General features: G+C 38.9%; 1 protein-coding gene across 1 annotated transcript in view; it reads left to right on the top strand.

Annotated features, from left to right (window-relative positions):
- LOC125312292 (integrin beta-1-like) overlaps positions 1–23,849 on the top strand; it is a 43,419-nt gene that overhangs the window by 4,272 nt on the left and 15,298 nt on the right. Inside the window, exons 5-12 of the mRNA XM_048270748.1 lie at positions 6,829–6,895; positions 7,065–7,113; positions 8,037–8,135; positions 10,752–10,815; positions 12,186–12,271; positions 15,696–15,921; positions 19,278–19,471; positions 19,547–19,746. Coding sequence (XP_048126705.1) covers positions 6,882–6,895; positions 7,065–7,113; positions 8,037–8,135; positions 10,752–10,815; positions 12,186–12,271; positions 15,696–15,921; positions 19,278–19,471; positions 19,547–19,746 — 932 coding nt within the window. The 5' untranslated portion in view covers positions 6,829–6,881. The remainder of the gene's footprint in view (positions 1–6,828; positions 6,896–7,064; positions 7,114–8,036; positions 8,136–10,751; positions 10,816–12,185; positions 12,272–15,695; positions 15,922–19,277; positions 19,472–19,546; positions 19,747–23,849) is intronic.

Below are 23,849 nucleotides of genomic sequence, written 5' to 3'. Positions count from 1 at the left end.
TTTTATTGACTGTCTATGCACAATTTCAACCAAATTTTGCTGCTCTTATTTTTTCATTATTATATGTGCCCTCTTATTTACTTATTTACTTACTTTTTTGTTTACTTGAATGTTATGTTTGTCTGTGGACTTAAATTGGTAAAATGTCTTGTCTTCACCGTGGGATAGTGAGAAACGTAATTTCGATCTCTTTGTATGTCTGGAACATGTGAAGAAATTGACAATAAAGCTGACTTTATATACTTTATATATATATATATATAAAAAAAAAAAATGCACATACTGTACAACTGAGCACTGCTCAAGTGCTGAAATGATTAGTAAAAGGGTTCCCAAACTTTGTCAACTCAGGGCCCACTTGAAAATCTCTTTTTTTCCAGCCCACCTCTGCCCTCATTAAAGGAACACACCACCCAATGTCAGTAGTAATATATATCTGTTCTTACCTTAACTTTCACGAGTTGAGTCATACCTCTCCCGTGTCTGTACGTGCACTCAAACGCTCTGGTGCACGGCGCGAATGTGTTAGCATGTTGCTATGCTAGCGGGCTCAGACGTAGCCATAGAGGGAGGAAGATAGCAGTAATCAAAAACATACACGTTTTCCCTACTTAAATACAGTTGCACGAGTAGTTGATAAAAAATGTGTAAGGTCACACAACATGAAACGTGGCGATTTTCCAAGCGAATAAACAAAGAGAACTACAATGTGTGGCGCAATAGCACTTGGGAGTACTTCGACCTAGTACTTCTCTCCACCACGTTACATTGTAGTTCTCCTGTTTATTCGCCACCAAAAGAAAACTTGCAGTCAGTCCAAAGGTTCTCACACTGATCGCCAGAATTGCAGACTAGGAATTGCGAAGACAAGTTATGGATACTTTGTCCAAGTTACAGACTGTTGGGATTCATTTCCAGTGAGGTTTCATGTAAGTATCATGTGGATCAATTTTTGGTCCAAGTTATGGATGACTGTTGTATGGATTCATTTCCAGTGAGGTTTCATGTAAGCTATCATGTAGCGTTATCAATTTTGTGGATTACTTGGCCAAGTTATGGATGCCTTGGATAGAGTATGGATTCATTTCCAGTGAGGTTTCATGTAAACTATTATGTAGCGTTATCAATTTTGTGGATGCCTTGGATAGAGTATGGATTCATTTCCAGTGAGGTTTCATGTAAACTATTATGTAGCGTTATCAATTTTTGGATTACTTGGCCAAGTTATGGATGCCTTGGATAGAGTATGGATTCATTTCCAGTGAGGTTTCATGGATTCAATTTTGTGGATTATCCAGTTATGGATGCCTTGGATAGAGTATGGATTAATATCCAGTGAGCTTTCATGTAAGCTATTATGTAGCGTGGATTTTTTAATTTTGTGGATTACTTGGCCAAGTTATGGATGCCTTGGATAGAGTATGGATTCATTTCCAGTGAGGTTTGACAAAGTTTGTCATCAATGTTTTGGATGTATGGTTAATTGATCCAGGTTATGGAAACCTTGGATAGAGTATGGATTAATTTCCAGTGAGGTTTAATGTAAGTTTGTAATCCATGTATGGTGACTATGGTGACCAAGTTATTTATTACTTTTTTTTGTTTGCAAATTATTGTTGTATACTGTTACTTTACATCTAATATAAAGTAATATACAGCCTTTTTACATAAAATAATGTCATTAAAACCAACTAATAGCGCATTTCTCTAAATTTAAGCATTATTATTCATATTACAATGTTAATTTACCATCTTTATGGGTAATTTCATTGTTTTAAAACAAAATGTTTAAGTAAATGTTAAAAACAAATGTAAAATAATTAAATATGCATTTGATGTGATCTAAAAATAAAAGTAAATTATTGCTATTGTAAACCCAAGACAATGTTTTTCAAATTCTTTTTACATGTTTTAAAAGATGAATCACATTATTTTATGTCCATTTACTGTTATATTACATCAAATATAAATTATTATACAACCTTTTTCCATTAAAAACCAGCTAAGAACAGCACATTTCTTTAAATTTAAGCAGTATTATTCGTAATAAAACATTTATTTACCATATTTATAGGTAATTTCATTGTTTTAAAATGTGACTGTTTCTAAATAAACATTAAAAACAACATGAAAATAAGGCAAAATCTTGTTAAAATTACAACTACAAACTGTATTTTAATTATGGAAAATAACCGTATTTTTATGAGAAAGTAATTATCTGTTATTTTACAGTATTTTTCTGGCACCCCAGCTGCCAGAAAATTACGTTTTTTTTTACGGTCATCACTCCACAAGCTAGCCTACAGTATAGTCACAATACTTCCTACAGTTATTTAGACAAAATGTGTATCTGTGTAGTTGTTAGGGCTGGGCGATATGGACCAAAAGTCATATCCCGATATATTTAGGTTGAATATCAATATACGATATATATCCCGATATTTTTTCCGCAAAGTTAGAGCTGTAAAATGAAATGTTCAGTCAAATATGTTATTGAAAACTCACTACTCAAATAACAATAAAATGTAAACATAAAACTGGAATGGCTTTTTTTGAAATCAAAGCTCCGTAAGGTGCACATTTAAATAAAAAAATATCTTAAATAAAAATAGCCTATAAAATAGATCTATCTTTTTCTGAAATAAATATATTTGTATGAGAAAAGTAGCATGCAGTTTACAAAGTAGATCTATCTTTTTCGGTGAATGATGGAGCAAGGATAAATAAATTTGTATGTCGATATAGCATCGCATTTTAAAATATATCGATATATCATTTTATATCGATATATCGCCCAGCCCTAGTAGTTGTCTAATGGTTTCAACTACAGCAGTGCAGAGAACCATTTCCTTCCATTTGGTGTTCTCTTCTTTAAGGTCCTCGACCTCCTCTTTAACTCCACCAGTGTCCATGATTGTCAACTGAATGAGGCTGGCCAGGTCCATATGTCTTAAGGAAGTCTTCTGCAGGGTCCGCCCTCACCTTTGACTTCTGGTTGTCAAGATAAACAGAATTGATAGCAATACTTGGTTACCCATAATGTACTGTAGAACTGAATCAGCAGTGTTCAATTTACATATTACCACTGGAAAATATGATAATTACATATACTACTGTAAGATAAAAGTAAATTAATGTCACCTTAACTTTCTTTGGCTCCGTCTCAATATCAGTGGTATCATCTGAATCGCCCCTATATTTTGAGGGGGCCACCGACACCCTTTTGGTCAGCTGTGGTCTTTCCACCTCTTCCAGCAGAGAGTTTAATTTGCGGGTACCTAGAGAATAGAGTTTGTCAAACATCATTTGAAACAACTAACTTCGGGACGATCATTTCAAACAACTAACTACTTTAGGATATGCTAATTATAGTTCATACAGATAAAAAATATTGTTTATGATTGGGTGCTAAGTCTGCTAACCAATGCCTTTGAAGTGAGTGTTAATAGTGAGTTAAATAGGACAATTAAGGACAAACTTACCACTAACAAAAAGCACATCTCCTTTATAGTGAGGCCACCCTCCCTTTGGCTTCTTTCCATTGAAGCCACTCAATAAAGGCTGAGTAGGGGGAAATTGGATTTCCATTTTGGTCCATTTTGGAATCATCATAACTCCTTATAGCATCAGTTTACACATCACTGAACTTCCCTGAATCTTACCCTTCAATCCACTGTACCACAGCAAACTTTCTCTCCATATTCTTAAAAGATTAAAAGTAAATATATGCATTGTTAGCAATCAGCATAACACCGGGTATAGGCCTAAATGTGAGGAAGTCAAACACCAATCTTCTGCCAAAGGACATTTTAGATCAGTGTTACTCATTGCGCGGCTCGCAAGCCACATGCGGCTCGTCAAGCTACTGTATAATTGGTGGCTCGCATGGTAAATTTGGTTTTACTCATTTTGAGTAGGCCTAAACTGTTCGCCAAAGGCCATCATCTCTGGACCCAGCTTGATTAAAAACAAAAGTAGGCTCTGATTTAGCCTAGTCTACTATATGACTTCAAGGAGGTGATCTTAAGTTTCGTTCTACTTACAGTATCTATCAACGCCTTTGAATGCAATCCGCTGCCCTGTTACACAAATGCTACAGCTGACTTAAACTGACACCTTGTGGCGATAAGTTGTAATACATTTCACGCAGCAGCATGAATCACGGAAAGCACGAATGAAGTGGCCACTTCTAAATGGGACCCACTGTGGTAACAGTCAATCATTTTTTTCAAATGTGCTTCATAAACATACTATATTGCACTACAAAAACGCAAACATCTGAATTATACTTCCCCCTTCACCCAAATACAGTAATGAAGGTGAAAGGAAGTTATTAAACTTCTAAAAAGAGAGTGTAGGAAGACTGAAAGAAAGTGGCGTAAATACAAACTTCAGATCCACTATGAAATCCATAAAGAGATGCTCCGCACATATAACTCTGAAATATGCAAAGCAAGACAGTCTTTCTTTTCTAACATTATCAATAGAAGTTCAAATAACACTCAGTATTCTATTTTCAACTGTTGATAAGTTAACAAATCCCCCTCACAATTAGCCTGAACTTCTCTCAACTAATAAATGCAATGAGTTTTCATCTTTTTTAAAGGTAAAATTGACAAAATCAGACTCAACATATCTGCTCAATTACAAATTCAACAACCTGAACTTCCAGCAACAAACAGAGGGAAACTAAACTTGATGTCAGAGTTCAGATTGATAGACTACGAAACACTTGAAAAAACGGTACAGAATCTCAGCTCTTCCACATGTGTCTTAGACACTCTGCCTACCAATTTCTTCAAAACTGTTTTTCACCTCATAGCGGCGGATGTCCTTCAAATTGTAAATGTATCACTGCTGTCTGGCACTTTTCCTAAGTCACTGAAAACAGCTGTTGTAAAGCCACTTCTCAAGAAGAATAACCTGGATGCCTCCATGCTAAACAATTACAGGCCCATATCAATCTACCTTTTATTGGCAAAATTATTGAAAAAGTAGTCTTTAATCAATTAACCACCTTCCTAACATCAAATGGGTATTTTGATTACTTTCAGTCTGGTTTTCGGGCAAATCACAGCACTGAAACAGCTCTCATTAAAGTTTCCTAAGACATACGCCTCAACACAGATTCAGGTAAAACATCAGTCCTAGTGCTACTGGACCTTAGTGCAGCATTTGACACTGTTGATCACAATATTTTACTACACAGACTAGAACACTGGGTTGGATTTACAGGCATAGTTATCAGCTGGCTAAAATCCTATCTACAAGAAAGGAGCTTCTTTGTTGCCATCGGAAACTGTACCTCAACACCAACGTCCTTGACCTGTGGTGTTCCCCAGGGGTCGATCTTGGGGCCACTATTATTCAACCTCTATATGCTCCCACTTGGACAAATCATTCAAAATAATTTGATTTCATATCATAGCTATGCAGATGACACACAAATTTACTTAGCTCTATCACCAAACAACTATGGTCCTCTTGAATCTATGTGTCAGTGTATAGAACAAATCAACACCTGGATGTCTCAATTTTTCTTCAGCTGAACAAAGAAAAACTGAAGTAATTATATTTGGTAAAAATGAGGAAAAGACTTAGGGTTGCCACTCTCCTTGACACAAAAGGGTTGAAGGCAAAGGATACTGTTAAAACCTTGGTGTATTAATTGACAGTGATCTAAATTTCAACAGCCACATGAAAGCGATAACTAAATCAGCTTTTACCACCTCAAAAATATTGTCAAACTCAGAGGGCTGATGTCAAAACATGACTTAGAAAAACTCATTCATGCATTTATCTCCAGCAGGGTTGATTTACTGCAATGGACTGTTCACAGGCCTTCCTAAAAAGACTATTAAACAGCTTCAGGTGATACAAAATGCAGCAGCTAGGACAAAAACTAAAAGAACTGACCACATTACTCCAATTCTTAAGTCCTTGCACTGGCTTCCAGTAAGTCACAGAATTGACTTTAAAGCACTATTGCTTGTTTTATAAATCAGTAAATGGAGCAGGACCTAAATACTTGTCAGACATGCTTCAGCAGTACACACCTTCTCGTCCTCTCAGGTCCCAGGTGAAAAACCTGCTAGTAAAACCTACAGTTAGAACTAAACATGGTGAAGCAGCTTTTAGCTGCTATGCGGCTCAGCTGTGGAACCAACTTTCGGATGACATTAAAAAGGCCCCAACTGTAGCCAGTTTTAAATCTAGACTTAAGACCAAACTGTTCTCAGATGCTTTCTGCTAACTGTGCCGAGTTACAAATTCTGAATCTACCTCGATAATTATTCTACTTTGTCTTTTATTACTTTTTTTACTACTTTTGCCTTTGTTTTTGCTTACTAATTATTCTTTATTTTTAAATGACTTTACCTTGTGTTTTATGTTTTCTTTTTATTATGATCTTTACCTTTTAACTATTCTTTGACTATATTGCCCTTCTATGCTTTTATTTGTTATTATCGTTTGGTTTTGTTTATGTAAAGCACATTGAATGACTTCTGTGTATTTGAATGACCTCTGTGTATGAAATGTGCTATATAAATAAACTTGACTTGACTTGACTTGACTTGACGTGACGACGACGGCTGACATCAGTCCTCAATTCAAAAGTTTAGCCGAATCTCGTTGAATTTTGCGAGATCTGGATTCTGGAGTCACGCCTTTTTCTCTGCATTCCGCTGTTTTAGTTTCGTTGTTTTCTTTCCGCTGTCCTTGTTCTTGACCTTGCGGGTTTGAATGATGATGGCAAAGACTAGGGCAGTATACTGTACAGTCATTTCTTTTAAAATACAAATGATGAAAAGAAAACGCACTTCTCAGGAGAAAGAAAACGAGTGGCTGAGGAAGAATGTTCCTAAACGTACTCCGAGCAGATGGGGAAAAAAAGGTTTGTAGCCTACAACCATTTCCTGATGCAGTTAAGGCATTTCTTTTGGCAGCATCCTAATTAATTAATTAATTAATTAGGCCGTACCTGTTTATTTCTTAATTCGAAGTAAATTAATTGATTACCTGTTTAATTCCTAAGTAATTTCGTTACCTGTTTATTTCCTAAGGAAAATCACCAGGGCAGACATTGAGCAACATAGGCCTACTATGCAATATGTAAGTGTAGGCTACCACATTTTTTGTCCTAAATGTTGTGGCCTGTGAAAAAATGTATGGATGATGTTATGACTCTTAGTCTAACTTTGTGAAAATAGGCTACTTGTATTGTTTCAATGTTGCTTTTGTATATTTATGCATAGCTTCATATCTGCACTAGTTTACCACTGGATTATGGAAATTTATTGAAATGATGGACATAACATTTGGGAAAAAGAGATTTTCTGCAATGTCTGAGAGGCAGCACAAGTGAGCCAAAACTAGACCTGTAGCCTAATGTCATTGTAATTGCCCCTATGCCTTTTCTGACCCCCCACCCCACACACACAGGAAAATTATGAAGATTGTAGTCAAAGAGAGATTGTTGTCAGTTGAGGCATGTGAAAAAAAGAGACAAGTGTATAGCTGCTTTTTTGAATATTACAAGTCAATAAGACCTGTATAATAATTGGGATTTTTGTAAAGTAAAAAGTATTTTTACAGCATGTTAGATGTTCACAGTGCTGTGTCAGTGGAATGTTGACCGTGTCAACATGTCTTATGTTTTGTAAGTTTGTTGCAATACAATATTTGCATTACCGTGTTTTCACCATGGTTGATCAACTCCAGCAAGCTCTCTCCTCTCTTCACACACTCTCAATTACACACACACACACACACACCATCATACTTTTCTCTCTCATTCTCATACACAAACAACACAGCAATCAAGTTTAAGCAAACAATCATCATTTCCCTTGGTTTTTTTTATAATTATGTGTTAAAAACAAACTTTCTCCCACACTTGTAAGGATATTGTATGTGGAATTAGTGTCATAGCCCTAGTTCCACTGACCCCTGTGGCGTTGTCCGGAAGCAAAGTCCATGTTTACATGTTGATGCTGACTCGGATATTGACTCAGATGTGTTATTCTGATTGGCAGAGTAAGATTCATGCCAGAATAACTGAGCTCCTGCTGGACACATCCATTCTCTGCTCATCCTGCTGGACACATCCCTTCTCTTCCTGCTCTTGCTTTGAGGTACTGTGCCACATTTATGCCATACGAAAGATGCATTTACATTTCATCTAGATTGATAGAACTGATTGATGAATCTGATTGAAAATTGTCTGGTAATTTGAGGTACATCAAGATTTGAGACTCTGTCAAGCTTTTTACTGTAGTAGTAGTAGTAGTAGTAGTAGGGATTTCCCCCTCTGGTTTTCCTATCCCTACCTCTAAATTATTTTTATCCCCGATGGGGACAACATTTATCCCCCTCTGCCCCTCAAATTGATTAATGCAACTTCATATAAGTAAAGCGCTGCAACGTGAGAACAGTCTAGTAGGCTAGCCTACATAATAATCTGACATCAGAAACGCACCGTCACCGTCAGCACTCATGCTGCTGACACAGTGGCTGCGTGATAACTTAATTTGGCCTTGATCGTGCAGGACATTTCAGAATGTCGAGTGTGTAATCCATCATAAATGGCTAATTTCAATGGAAAAGTTAGCTGGACAAATGAAAGAAAACGAGAAGGATTCAGTGATATTCAGTCGTATTTTAGAACCTTCAAAATTAGAAAACTGTTGCAACTGAGATGGAGGACAACTGCACGTAGAGTAGAACGTAGGACTATTGTCCGAAGGAACTTACATTAAATGAGGAGATATTTGCTGAATGTCACAAAAAGTGTTACAGAAATTGCTTGGCATCGCTTATTCAATGGCTCTCTACCGAAACATCTGTAGTTTGAGGAGGACGAACGAGAAAGCACTCGTTTGATAAATCAGCCAGTAGGCTAGGCATAGTAGACAAATAACTTTCAGAAATAATCTGTACTGTAAAAACGAATGTTGGTGGGTATTTAAACTATCTAGCGGGTGTTTTAACAGCTGCAAGAAATAGAAGCTTCATGGTCTTTATGTTCTGGTTCGTAAATTATTTTCATAAAACTTCAAGTTGCCCTATAACTTTACTCTCCAAACTCTTCACTGCACCATAGGCGGAGTTTGACATTAGAGCCGGGGGGGCAGACAAAAAAAAATAATAATTGTACAGGTCACACAGTTCTTACCGTAGCCGTGAGCACCCACTCCACCGACAGCACGCAACAGCAATTTATTTATTGGCACAACAGCACTTTATTAATCAAATAAAGTTTAATAAAATACCTTTTGATACATTTATCAAAAGTCCAACAAGTCCAAATCTACACACAACGCAAAATGAGACCTGGCCTACCACTTGGGGAACACAGCATGAGCACATATGGAGAAAACAAACATGCTAAATAAAGATATATATATATATATATATATATATATATATATATATATATATATATATATATATATATATTACATTGTAACAATTTAACAATTCGTTCTTATGAAATCCAATGCAGCACGGTTGTCTTGAAACGCAGTAGACAGGGGTGTCGCCTAGCAGTTGAAAACATTCGGGGCTTAGCCCATAGAGTCTGGTTGCTGCTCACTTTTGATAAATTAATCCACCGCCTCTAGCCTCATTTGTGCCACATTGATTGAATATTTTGTACAATCATATTTTGTTTTGCTTACGCGCGTCACATTCACCAGCCAGTTCCAAACAGGTGAACAAGGCTTCGCCACTTTGCTGTTTAAACAAAGTGGAATAAAAAGTCCAAATCTACACACAACGCAAAATCAATTAGTAAAGCTGACAGGACATTTATATACATGGCATTTAGGCAACCTTTTATTGCAACGTTGGCACGGCAAGATGTCCATACTAGTGCAACAGTAATTTTTCGTTTTTCGTCCTGCATGCCTCGTCAGGTTGGCGTAATGTAAACTTTTCGGTGTGAAGGATGATAAAGAAGAAATCCTGGCTGCTCCCATCATCAACCGCAGCCCGTTCCTTATATTGTTGTTTTGTGTTACTTAAATTTATTTTTAAAATATCTGGTCATGCCAGACGTATTTCACTAATTTTTGAAACAATCCAGTTACCCGTTTCCACCAGGGGGGGGCAGTGCTCCCCCTGCCCCCCACTAACTCTGCGTATGCACTGCACTGTAGCCAATTAACTGACGGTATGATAGTAGGCTATTTATTTTCTGTAGGCTACAATAAACACATTTATTTTTTCAACTTTTGCAATATGCAGCACTTGGCTGCTGAGCGCAAATCAGCGGGAGAGAGAATGCACGTAGCCTACGGCGTGCAGCGCCAATGTGTAGGCTATTTGGTTACCAACTAACACTGTTAGCCAATTCACTAACTTAAGACTTCAGTGCCATCATATACAACGCTTTTTTTTTTTACACAACAAATACAGAAAGGATGGAGGCAGCAAAAAGTAGAGGAGTCATTTCAGATGGGGCAAGAACAAGGTGAATTTGTATGCTTGTCAAAGCGTAGTCCTACCCTGCATTAGAGGAGCTGATCATCATACCAAGCACACTTTCGCTGTTTAAAGTCATACACCACGGTAAACTAAAACTAAAATGTTACAAAGGTGGCAAAATTAATATAGGCTATTATTAGCCATGACATTACTAGGCTATGAATTGTTCGTTCATTTTTTTTGTTTTTGGGGGTTACAAACTTATTCAAAATCATCCCCCCCTCTAGTTTTTACACAAATCGCACCCTGTTTGTGTGTTTCAGATGGATCCTAAGCTCCTGCTATTGGCCGTGCTGGGACTGTTTTCTATTAGTCAAGCTCAAATCAGTAAGGACACAATCTCTCTCTCTCTCTCTCAGATCTCTCTATCTATATCAGAGACTTGTTTCCCATGTGTGAGCTGTGTCTGACTCCGGTTCCCTCGGAGAACCAAGGTTTTATAAGTGACAACAACCCGTATTTGCAAGGAAAAGATCTTTCGGTTCCTTTGTTAAAGTAATAGGCTAGTGACAAATGGTCAGAAAGGGCTTTAGTTTTTGAGATACCCCTACCGGAGGTAGAACTAAACCCAACAATGTTTTTCCTGATCTCTAAGGTCTCCCATATATGAAATGGATTCTTGGCTAAAAATATTTTACTGCTAAGATTGTTAAATTAACAGATATTGTTATACACCCCAAAAACAAAAAAGGACTAAAATATAGTCCGTATTGGAATTAAGGCATATAAATTAGACAGAACACCCTAACTTGTCATACTATATGTACATATTTGGTATTGTTGGATTCAGTACAACCCCACCCTTCCAACAAGCCATCATATGTGTTTCTATGATAATCCCTGGTAAAGCAGCTAAAGTAAATGAAAACATTCTGCATAGATATTCGTTTTTTGCATGTCTGCTTATTTTAGGTGTATGTTTACATGTCTCTATTCATTCCATACATCAAGATATTCACATCCAGTCTTTTCCAGTAGGTAAAGCAACTTCCTGACTATACACATGCCAAAGTTTCAAAGTTCTCAGAGCTTGTGTGATTGATCTGCACTAGTTTAAATGCCATAACTCCCATACGGACAGGCTATATTTTAGTCCTTTTTTGGTTTTGGGGTGTATAATTTAACAATCTTAGCAGTAAAATATTTTTAGCCAAGAATCCATTTCATATATGGGAGACTTTAGAGATGAGGAAAAACATTGTTGGGTTTAGTTCTACCTCCGGTAGGGGTATCTCAAAAATGTGGGGCCATTGTCACTAGCCTATAAGCTCTGTTCGTGCAGGCATGTACAGTATCTTTCGGTTCCTTTACAGTGCCGCTGCTGGTCATTCCGGTGCCATGTGCGAGTTGCTTTGTGGTGCCAAACTCGTAGACTAGCCTTTACATTCTCGTCCATGTTCCAAATCACATTGATTGCAGCCTTTGTTAAAGAGCCCTCTCACCAATCTGAGTTATGGTCAGAAGTAGGAACCGGGCAACCGGGAAAATGGCCGTTGGCCTCGTCTTTGTTGCCTTCATGATTTCCTCTGTCCTTTGGTGCCCAACGCACAGTGCGTGGTGCGCATGGTAGGAGTGGCGGCACTGTTTCCTTGTGAAAGTTAGCTCTTTTGGTCACAGGAGCTCACAGGAATCAGGGTCCCACTAGCCAAAAGCACAACAAAGCAAAAGGCTAATAAATTCTCCCTTTCTCTCTCCAGAGGAGAATGAGTGCATCAAAGCCAATGCTAAATCCTGTGGAGATTGTATCCAGGTTGGAGAGAAGTGTGGCTGGTGCACAGACCCTGTAAGTCCTGCTCACGCACACACACGCGCACACGCACAGACATACACACACGCACACACACGCACGCACACACGCGCACGCACGCACACACGCGCGCACACACGCGCGCGCACACACACACACAGACACGCACGCACGCGCACGCGCGCACACACAGACACGCACACACACACAGACACACACATTCACGAGATATTACGTTCCGTTGTCTGCCCGTTTTTCTCTATTCAATAACTGGTAACACTTTATAATAACTACACACAATTCATCATTTAACACTTTATAATAACTACACACAATTCATCATTTAACACTTTATAATAACTACACACAATTTATCATTTAACACTTTTCGATAACTACACACAATGCATCATTTATTAAGCTTTTGTTACTTATTAGTTAATGGTTTGTTCATCATTAGTAATTTCTTGTTCATACATAATTTATCATCAGTAAAGCATTTGTTCACACAGTTATAAATAGTTTGTTCATAGTAAATAAGCCTATATCTTAAAATATGTTTATACATTATTGTTAATACTTAATAAAGGATGCAATAATATGTTTTTGATTAAGTAATATTTCCATTGTTTAACAGTTGTTACCGGTGATGCCAGTAACGTGTTACTTAGTAACGCGTTAGTCTATTTTGACCACTTTTTTCGGTAACGAGTAATCTAACGTGCTACTATTTACAAACCAGTAATCAGATTAAAGTTACTTATCTAAGTCACTGTGCGTTACTATTTTTGTCATTTTCCTTAGTAAATAGATATATTCTTTGCTTTCTTCTTGTCTCTGGGATTAACGTCATGTAGGCTATGGTCACGTTTTCAGCATGAGGACAACTCGCGTATAAAACCACACAGCGACACAAACGTAAACAACAATGGAGGGAGGAGAGGGCACATTTTATCTATACAGTCATTATTTTGAGTTTGTGTCAGCTAAACATGACAACATTAAGGTACATTGTACATTCTGTGCTGGCCACAAAGTTCTGTCTAGCTAGACATCCCAAGTCTCCCGAAGTTTTGGGAGTCTCCCACATATTGAGAGCGGCTTCCTGACGCCCGCAAATTACATAAAATCTCCCGGAACCTAGAGCGAACAAGAGCACGCAAGCCAGACCGAACTTCAAATCGCATGTGCATCTGAGTTTAAAGCGCACACAACGGAGAGGGAGAGAGAGAGAGGAGTGGTGCCTGTGTGCCTGCCCAGGTAAAAAAAAAACTATTAAAAGTATACTTTTTGAAAGTGTACTAAGTACAGTTTGTATTTTTTTTCGTCAAATCCAAGTGTAATTAAGTGTATTGAATTATGTATTAAGTTCAACTTAATACCAACTTGACTATACTTTGAGTGTAATTAGTGTGCTAAAATGGAACAACTTTTTTCAAACTTTAAGTGTTCTTAAGTACATTATACAAAAAGAGATATTCATTTGGCATACTTCTGTAATATTTTAAATTAACTTCAAATGTACTTCCTCACTACAATAAATGCCTTGAAGGTTTGCAGTTATGTTAACAGTCTACTGTACAGTCTTAAGATACTTTAAGCATTATAAAGGCATGCAATTTAAGTATAATATTAGTGTGATTTAAAATTGTACTATTAGTACTCTCCTACCTATTCTGTTACATGACAAATTACACTTTGATTATGAGAAACATTTTATTGACATGAATGAAAACAAAACATAATATTCATCTATAACGAAAGTAAAACATTTTTCTGAAAGTTATGGATATCTTGAGCATATCTTTTCCAGTTGGATGTGGTAACGCGATAAAACATGCATTTGGGCGTATTATATTATTTCACATGCATAGATTTTCCGAGTGGCTGTTTGGAGCGGTGGTCAGATTCCTCCTCGCTCGCAGCATTTTCTTCCATGCTTGGGGAGCAGTTTCCTCTGAGTCTGGGCCAAGTTAGTGTAGTGGATAAGGTGCTGGACTAGCATGCAGTAGCCTGAAAAGTTGGGGGTTCAATTCCCGGCTTTCACTGTTATGTCAATGACCTTCAATTTAATTGACATGTGTACGTTGCTTGTCTGCTAAATGAATGAATGTGAATGTAATCTCTACAACTCATTTGAAAATGTGTTGCAAGGCATAAAAAGTCCTCACTTTAGATAAGCTCACAAAATATCATTAACTAACCACTTGTAACTTGGAAGTTGTTTATAAAATATGTATCCTCACCCTAACTAATCATTAGTGCATGTGTATGTAACAACTGTTAAATAATGGAAATATTACTTCATCAACAAAATATTATTGCATAATTTGTTAAGTATTAACAATAATTCATAAACATATTTTAGGCTTATTTACTATAAACAAACCATTTATAACTGTGTACAAATACTTTATTTATGAGAATTAACATAAATAAACAATGCTTTACAAATCATGAACAAAGCATTTTGTAATAGTTTGCAACTACAGTTTATAATAAGACAATGATTTCATTTATAAGTGGTTGTTTCATTACTTATTAAGTATAAATCATGTACTTACAAACATATATTTTGGATAGGCTTATTTACTATGAACAAACCATTTATAAATGTGTGAACAAATCCTTTACTGATGATAAATTATGTATGAACAGGAAATTACTAATGATGAACAAACCATTAACTAATAAGTAACAAAGGCTTAATAAATGATGAATTGTGTGTAGTTATTATAAAGTGTTACCCAAAAACTTTGTCCCACAAGGACATAACAAAGGGGGCAGCCGTGGCTGAAGTGCCTTTTGAGCAAGGCACCTAACCCCTCACCGCTGTAGCAGGCAGCTCACTGCGCCGGGATTGGTGTGTGCTTCACCTCACTGTGTGCTGAGTGTGTTTCACTAATTCACGGATTGGGATAAATGCAGAGACCAAATTTCCCTCACGGGATCAAAAGAGTATATACTATACTATACTATACTATACTATACTATACTAATGCAAGTGTATTCAGTGGATGTGTGTGATGCGAGGGCCCCTTTTCGACGGGTTTAGGATATACGAGAGGGCTGACCCGACGGGTTTAGGATATACGAGAGGGCTGACCTGACTGAGAGGCTCTCTCTGTCTGAATCAAATCTGGGGTCTGGGGTCTTTGCAAATCTGTTATTTGCAAAATATGAGACTTTCTACATTTTCACTAAGGAGCAGAAGCTAATGTTAACTTTACGAACAGCCTAAGCTTAATGTTAACGTTATAAAGAGCAGAAGCCAATGTTAGCAGATGCTAAATTAGCTAAAAGCTAATGGTAGCACTGTTGCTGTGGTGGAATAAAGAAACCTTTGGCCTTCTGTATGTCAAATTGAAAATACCACCCATAGTTAAACTCATCTGTTCTGTGCTGTCCTCACACACACTCTCTCTCTCTGACCACTGTTGTCCTGCCTGCTCTGCTGTAGGACTTCCTGTGGCAGGGGGGTTCGACATCAGCACGTTGTGATGAGGTGGACTCCCTGATCAAGAGGAGATGTGCTGAGGTTAGCATCGAGAACCCCCGCGGATCTCTGCAGATCACACAGGACAAGAACGTGACCAACCGCAAGGACAAGGACATGGCAGAGAAACTGAAACCCGATGAGATCACCCAGATCCAGCCGCAGAAACTGAAGCTCAATCTGAGATCAGGTGACCATGCCCCGTACCGTCTACCTAGGGTCAGGTAGTCATGCCCCCTACCGTCTACCTGGGGTCAAGAAGCCACACCCTTTAACATCTATCGTATGTTCCCGTTGTCATTTTACCAAAATCATTTTACGAAAACCGGGAAGTTACACAAAATTACGCAACATCACGTCCATTTGAAGTCGTCTGACAAGAAGTGTTCTCGTACAAATAAGAGGACACTCATTGTGAGACGTATTTCGTAATATCTTTATTATAATTATGTTATTCACCATCATTTGCAAATTGGTAATGACTGTTAAAAGTGATTAGGCGAGAGGCACATATGGAGCACAGCTGAAGACGCACTGTCACAAGATGTAAGCAACTCCTCTGCTGGATAAAGGTCCTTAGGTTTTTTATTCAGTCATTCGAACATTATTGGGGTAAGTGCTGCGTTTTTCAGGTCTTATAGAGTTACCCTGTTTATATGGAATATGTAACGGAGTGGAGAGAGCCTCGAGACGATAGAGAACGTTGGGTTACGTTGTAACCCTGGTTCTCTGAGTGAAGAGACCATCTCTCCAGTCCTCAGGCCGCTCGGAGACCCGTTCCCATCAAACTATCAGTGATTACACGCCAACACCGGTGTTTTATAGGTTCGGGTGTGGGCATGTCCGGGCAAGCCGGTGTGTCTTAAAGCCAATCCACGGTCCTTAGCAGGTGGGGGGTCATTCCCCGTACATATGGAATATGAAACGGAGTGGAGAGATGGTCTCTTCACTCAGAGAACCAGGGTTACAACATATCCCAACGTTTTGTTCTGTGTTCTTTAAAGGTAGGGTATGGGATTCTCTTTTGTTCTGTGTTCTTTAAAGGTAGGGTATGGGATTCTCTTTTGTTCTGTGTTCTTTAAAGGTAGGGTATGGGATTCTCTTTTTTGGCCATTTGTGCAAAATCACTTGAAATCCTGTTCCTAACCCACTTACAGCCACTGAGTTGGAAGCATGGAAATTAAACAAGTCAATCAACTGTGGAAAGGGCAGGGCTCGGAAAACTCCATCCAATTATTTCCAAGACCACCTAGAACCATTGGACAGTAAGTTCGTCAATCAAACTGTCGTACTATACTCCCCCCCCCGCGGCGTCGACTCCTTACGCTAGCCCGGCTCGCTCTCCCGCATCTGAGTTTTCGCTCGTGCATGATTGCCCGTCCATGTTCTTCGAATGGATGGAGTCAGGGCCAGCGTTGTAGGAAAGAGGGTAGGACCATTTGAGTTGTGTAGTTTCAAAATCTGACAGCCGTTTTGCGAATCCCACACCCCACCTTTAAGTCTTGTGTATGTAAACCACTGGTTTTATTTTGCATTTCAGTCCAAACCAAACCAAGCATTGTGACCAGGCTTAGAATTTCACCATTCTGGGGGTAAGGGCACTTGGCTTTCGGTTGGGCATATTTGGTGGGGGGCACAAAGGCTACATGTCAGGGCACCAAGGCCAAAGTTAACTATACAGTAGTAGGCTATAAAAATGATCAAAGTTGTATTCAGCCTATTCACTGCAGTAGACCTGCATCACTGTATGAGACATTACAAAAACATGAAACATGACATATTACATAAAACTGTAAATCATCTGATCATCTAATATTTACAGACACAATAGGCTATATTTAACATTAATTTTATATTTGGCCTGTTCATGTACTGTATTGAACAATTTAAGCACAGCTCAGCTTTAAAGGAACACGCCACCCAATGTCCGTAGTAATATAATGTTCTTACCTTAACTTTCACGAGTTGAGTCATACCTCTCCCGTGTCGGTACGTGCACTCAAATGCTCTGGTGCGCGGCTGGACTGTGTTAGCATGTTACTATGCTAGCGGGCTTTGCCGGTAACTAAGCGTAGAAGTAATCAAAAACATCCACGTTTTCCCGACTTAAATTCAGTTGCACGAGTAGTTGATAGAAATGTCTACGGCCACGCAACATGAAACGTGGCGATTTTCCAAGCGAATAAACAGGAGAACTACAGTGTGTGGCGCAATAGCACTTGGGAGTACTTCGACCTAGCGTAGTAGTATTGTTAACACCTAATTGTAGATCCTATCCACCACAGAGTTTAGAATCCATGCTGGATCGACCCTCAGCCTCTCCCTCCCCTCTGAGCGAGAGAGAGGCGCGCACACACACTAGAGATGCGCTGATGGGCTATTATTTCACCCATAACTGCATAACAAAACTTATCATCCATCAGCACCAAAGTTTTTAGACCAATTTTCAAATTGGTACGTACCGACACGGGACAGGTATGACTCAACTCGTGGCGTGTTCCTTTAAGAAACTCAAATAGCCTAGATGCATGCTTAGCATTTTGTGATCATTAAGGCTACTTTCACAAACTCTTAGTCAGCTGTCCTCTGATTTACCAATATCTAGGCGATATTTGTAACATTTATTTTGTATTTGGCCCGTTATGAAATCATGTGGAACAATTTAAACACATTGTAAACCTTAAAGCCCAAATTTGGAGACATCCATGCATGTCGAAATTTACTGAAAATTCAAAACTGGATTTCTCTGGAACGGCTAACTGTACAGGGGACTGCTTTACACCTTTGTGTTCGGTAAGGTCTTCTGTTTATTCTGATATATGATTTGTTGTGTGTTAAACGAAGGGTTCGTGAAGTATTCCACCGAGATAAATGGGTAGGGAGATGGACGCAAAACCTTGAGTAGAATTAATAATTAAATTGAACTATATTATTTACTTTTCTCGCGAACCGTTCACCACAGCAATTAGTGGCCAACATCGTTTAAAAGCTGAGAAAAAGCTCTTTCATGTGATACTTCGCGAGTAGTTCAACTGAGAATTTGGATGCACTTTCTATCTTGCGCTGTCACTTTCTCCACTGCGTAAAAGACAAAATTAATTTGCGCTGTGAATGCTGTAATTATTTTGACAGGCCATAGGCTAAATAAAAATCGCTATTAGTAGGACTCAAAGCAGAATATTGAAAGAAGGGGGCACCAAGGCCACCGTGGCCTGTAAACCTCTGATTTTCAAAGGGGCATCACGGCCAACGCAGGGGGCAACGACGGCTATGGCCATCGTGAAATTCCTACCCTGATTGTGACAATTGCTTATTGTGACTTGACAGTCATCTCTGCAGGTGGCAACCTAGACCAAAAAACTCTATTAAAAACCCTGCAGTCTATGCTGACCAATATGTCCTTGGGGATTGTAAAGAAAAGCAGCCAAATTAATCTGGAAGGTCACATTCCTCTGACATAATATAACCTCTTCACAGATATACGGATATACACACACACACACACACTCAGATGTAACACTTCCCCCATTGGTTGTGTGGTTTCAGGAGAGGCTCAGAAGTTCCGGCTGAAGGTCAGACATGCTGTGGACCCCCCCCAGTCCCTGTCGTCTGAGGTGATCCTGGAGAACAATAAGCTTCCTGAGGGCGTGTCCATCTCCTACGTCTCCCACTGCAAGAACGGAGTGAGCCGGACCGGGGAGGACGGACGCAAGTGCTCCAACATCTCCATCGGAGACGAGGTGGGACGCACTCTCACTCTCTCTCTCACACACACACACACACACTCGTGTCTCTGACCGTGTCTGTCCCTGCAGGTGACGTTTGATGTGGCCATCACGTCTAAGGGTTGCCCGTCCAGTAAGACGGAGACGGTGAGGATTAAGATGCAGGGCTTCACTGAGGAGGTGGAGGTGCAGCTCAACTTCATCTGCGAGTGTGACTGCCACAAGACCGGCATCAACAACAGCCAAATCTGCCACTTCGGAAACGGCACCTTCAAGTGTGGGACTTGCCGGTAGGCGCACACACACACACACACAACTACAATTCATAATAAATGTATATAAGGACATAAATGTTACAGATACAGAACATTGCTATGGCATGATCTACCAATGTGGGTCTGATGACTATCTCAAACAGCAGATTTATGGATACACACAACACCTTCTTCTCCATATATGGTGACTTCCAATAATGGAGGATATTGAGCAGTATTTGGCAATTTGCTTTGCCCTTGCTTTTGTAAAGCCAACTATCCTGAGACCCCTAATGACAAGACTATGCACGTGGTCCAGGCTGCCGAAAATAGGCACCAGATATTGACATTTGTAGCCAAGGCCAGTTATTTGCTGTACAATAGGGTGATATTTTACTAGTTTTGTTAAGTAAGCCCCCTCTAGACATGAATCAAAACAGCAGCCTCCTTCCAGGATGAACACATCCCTATCGTGCTCATCAATGATTATAATATCAGGCCTGGTAGCATTTCAATCAGAAAACGCAGACATTGTAGAACACCTACATTGTTGGCACACACACACACACACACACACACACACACACACCACAAATGTGTGCTTATACTGAGACACACAACTATGTCTACGAGGACATACGGTACACAGTAATCTGACTGAGTTGGCGTTTATCGCACACATGTTCCTGGGCTCACTTATTATGTCCATATTTATTGTACACATGTTCCTGGGCTCCCTTATTATGTCCATATTTATTGGGTGAAAGGATGGATTTGTCATTGTGTGGCTTTAGTTCATACATAGATATCGTAACGCCCCCAATTATCACCACTTTTGTTCGGAAATTCTAAAACGACAATGTTTTTTAACACTTCAAAATAACATTTGCTAAATGAACATTAGGGGCTCTATCGTGCGTCCCAGCGGAATTGACTTTGTATACTCGCACTTTTGTCTTTCCTATTTTGCAGTCAGCGCATATGGAAATTTTCCCTCCACAGGGAATGCGCCTGTTAATTAGGGGAATTGACATTGTGCCCACCGGGAGGTTCAATTAAAAGACTGGGCGTGTTCAAGAAACGCTCACTGTTGATTTTTTGCAGTTTCAGAAAACAATTCCGCCAGGAACTCCCTGGTCTAAAAGTCTGTGGCGCAAAATGCAGATGCTATTTTGAGGGCTCATGGAATGTGTTGCACACCAATCTACAGACACCCCCGTGATCATATTTGTCCATTTCCGGTTTTGTTCGTGCATTGGTGACCTAAAAAATTAGTAGCCTACAACATCTACATGCAATATATTTACAACAACAACGCTTCTAATTATGACCTATTAAGGCGAGACACGGCAGATGAAAACATCGCTTTTTCATGCACTGGTCAATTTCGAGATTTTGAGCTAGTATGTTACCTTAGCATGTATTCTATCACACACTACTACACAAAAAGTCCGATTTACACATTTAGGTGTTTATTTCATTATATTGTGTCTACTCAAAGCTTCGTATATTTCTCCTAAATTCAGCAAAAGTTAGCATTCTAACCTTGCATGCACTCCTGCGACCGCGGGTCCAAAACATATCATGTGTACTACCGTTGGAAAGCTCTGTTTTTCCTGTATCACGCTATGTGATCCATATATGGACACTTCCTTTGTATCAGCAACCAATCGCTTGAAAGTTCAAAGGCGAAGTCTAGGCTGAGAACGGAATCTCATTGGCTGTCTTTTCAAGGCTGTTTTCTCAAAATGAGTTTTCTCTCACACTCTGAGCTCAAAAACTCCACTTCAGAAGCACGTACATACACCAAACTTTCTAGACTTATGCCTAACTATATGTCGAAGATTTCTACAGAGGGGTTTGTTGATATATTATTCCTAGCCTGACTTACATGACATTTTATGCCTAAAAAAACATGGAAAAAATCGATTTTTTAGGGCTAGTGACATAATTTTCTGATTTACAGGATAACAAAAGTAGATATTCATTAATCCCTCTGTAAATGTTTCCCCATCTAATATCTGAACACAATGAAAACATCATTTTGAACCTAGCTGTATCCAATGCTCAGGTTTCGTGCCTTAAAATGTATGCAAATTAGCGCATATTTAATTAGATAATGCCTAATTTGCAAATGTAAACATTAAATTACAGCAAACTTGTAATACATTTTTTTCTCATATTAATGTAAGTAATCAACTGGGGAAGTTTCATAGTGATATCTGCTTGTTAAAAATGTTACCCTATTCACCTGTAGTGTCTCGCCTTAATTTGGACAACTTTATACAGCCCTATAAAGGCCAAAGTTACCTTTAGTTTTGTTCCAATTTACCGTTATGTATGGCTTTAAACATCGCTGGCGCTTTTAACATCAGCCTAAGCATTATTCCAGCCGCGCTTAAGGTTTTAAGCACCAGAATTTTGCCTACCTTGTTGTAGCCCATCTGAAATAACTCCAAGCTTTATGTTCCCTCCATCCTTTCGTTATTTTCAAAAAACATTTTATATCCATGATGGCCTTAAAGTCTTGAGTTAGTGAATTAGCTTAAATCAGCTTTTATGAGCTGTTAACCAGCAAATAGTACAAGAAAGCAGCAAGTATGGCTACAATTTCTGTAGTTGCTGCACCCATTCATTCTCTCTCCTGCTCAAACTAATGTTGTGCGTGCATTGTTGATGATAAAGTGTTTACAAACTCTACTTAACAGAAAATATTGTAAATAGCCTACTGTCATGCAGTTAATGGGATATACTGTGCAGAGTTGAAAGTTAGGTCAACTTGGAAACTGTTTCTCACAGGTCACTTCAGTTGCTTAACGCACACTTTGCTCCACTCATCTATACAACATAGTTCCCATTTCGGTAAACCATACATAATTTCAAAGAAAAATATTACCACTCGAGGGAAATCAGTGTGGTGTCCATTAAGATGTGAAATCTAGCTGCATACATTTTCACTTAATCACGGATGTGTTGATGACATAAATTAGGAAATATTAGATGACTTAAGGAGACGGATGTTGAATTGCATGCCGATGCCATTTAACCCAAATGCCCCAGCGCAGCACGGAGAGAAGAGATTAACTGACAGAAGATATGCATTGTCTATAGAGAGGTAATGTTAGATTACATTGTACATAGCAAAAATATCACCATGCATTCATAATCTCGTGATTCAGTGAGAGTGATCCCAAAACATCGGAAAGTATGTCTTTGTGACAATTCTGTATTATATTTTGTCGAGAGGAAAAATCAATACCATAATAGCAATCAGCTATGGAACAAGCGTGCCTGTTAAAGGGAATGTGAGATGACGCCCTGATTGGTTTATTGCACGTTACGCCCAAACCACACCCATGATTAATGTAGCTACTTCAGACCACCCCATTTTAGATTTGCGCCTGGCGCAACAATCAAATATCCCGCCGGTAAAATAGCATCAGCGCCCAAGATCCGCCCACAAAGTGACTTGCGTTTTGTGCAAAGACACATCCGTTTCAGACCGTTAAAATATAGCCCTACATTTTTCAGTAGCCATAGGTGTGTAGATTTGAACAAAATCTGGTTTGGTTCTTAACAGGAGCATTTACTGCCTGAAATATCCGATTTTGTTTACCACGCTCGTAGTTATAATGCTGGCATGATGGGCCGCCTATTTACGCCGTTTCAACGGCACATGAATGGTTAGACCGAGAATTCTCGTCATAAAATTAAAATTCCACTGGAGCTCCAAGCGGATGTGTACACGCAGCCTTACAACGCTGTTTACAGCTCTTCGAGTCACGGTAAAATGTCATTTTAGGTACATAGATAATTTAGATACACTTTTTTTTGCTCAACTTGTTGAGCAATATGGCAGGGCAACCACATGACCAGGTCCATGTGTTCTGATTGGATGGTTTAAAGTTCTCAAGAAAAAGTGGATGGTTTTGTGGTAGAGTTTTAAAGAAACTTGAGGTTGGTGTGAGAGAGAGAGTGTACTGTCAAGTCAAGACATGTTTATATATATCCCACAGAGTGCAAACTAGCGCTTCACACAAAAACACCATGCCAGACGGAGCGGTGAAGGACACCAGCGTACCAGTAACTAGGCAACCATTGTACATAAAACATACATACTGTAAATAAACACATAACAA

This window comes from Alosa alosa, chromosome 19, assembly GCF_017589495.1.
Source record: "Alosa alosa isolate M-15738 ecotype Scorff River chromosome 19, AALO_Geno_1.1, whole genome shotgun sequence".
Classification (NCBI taxonomy): Eukaryota; Metazoa; Chordata; class Actinopteri; order Clupeiformes; family Clupeidae; genus Alosa; species Alosa alosa.
This window is presented reverse-complemented; position numbering and strand designations above follow the sequence as displayed.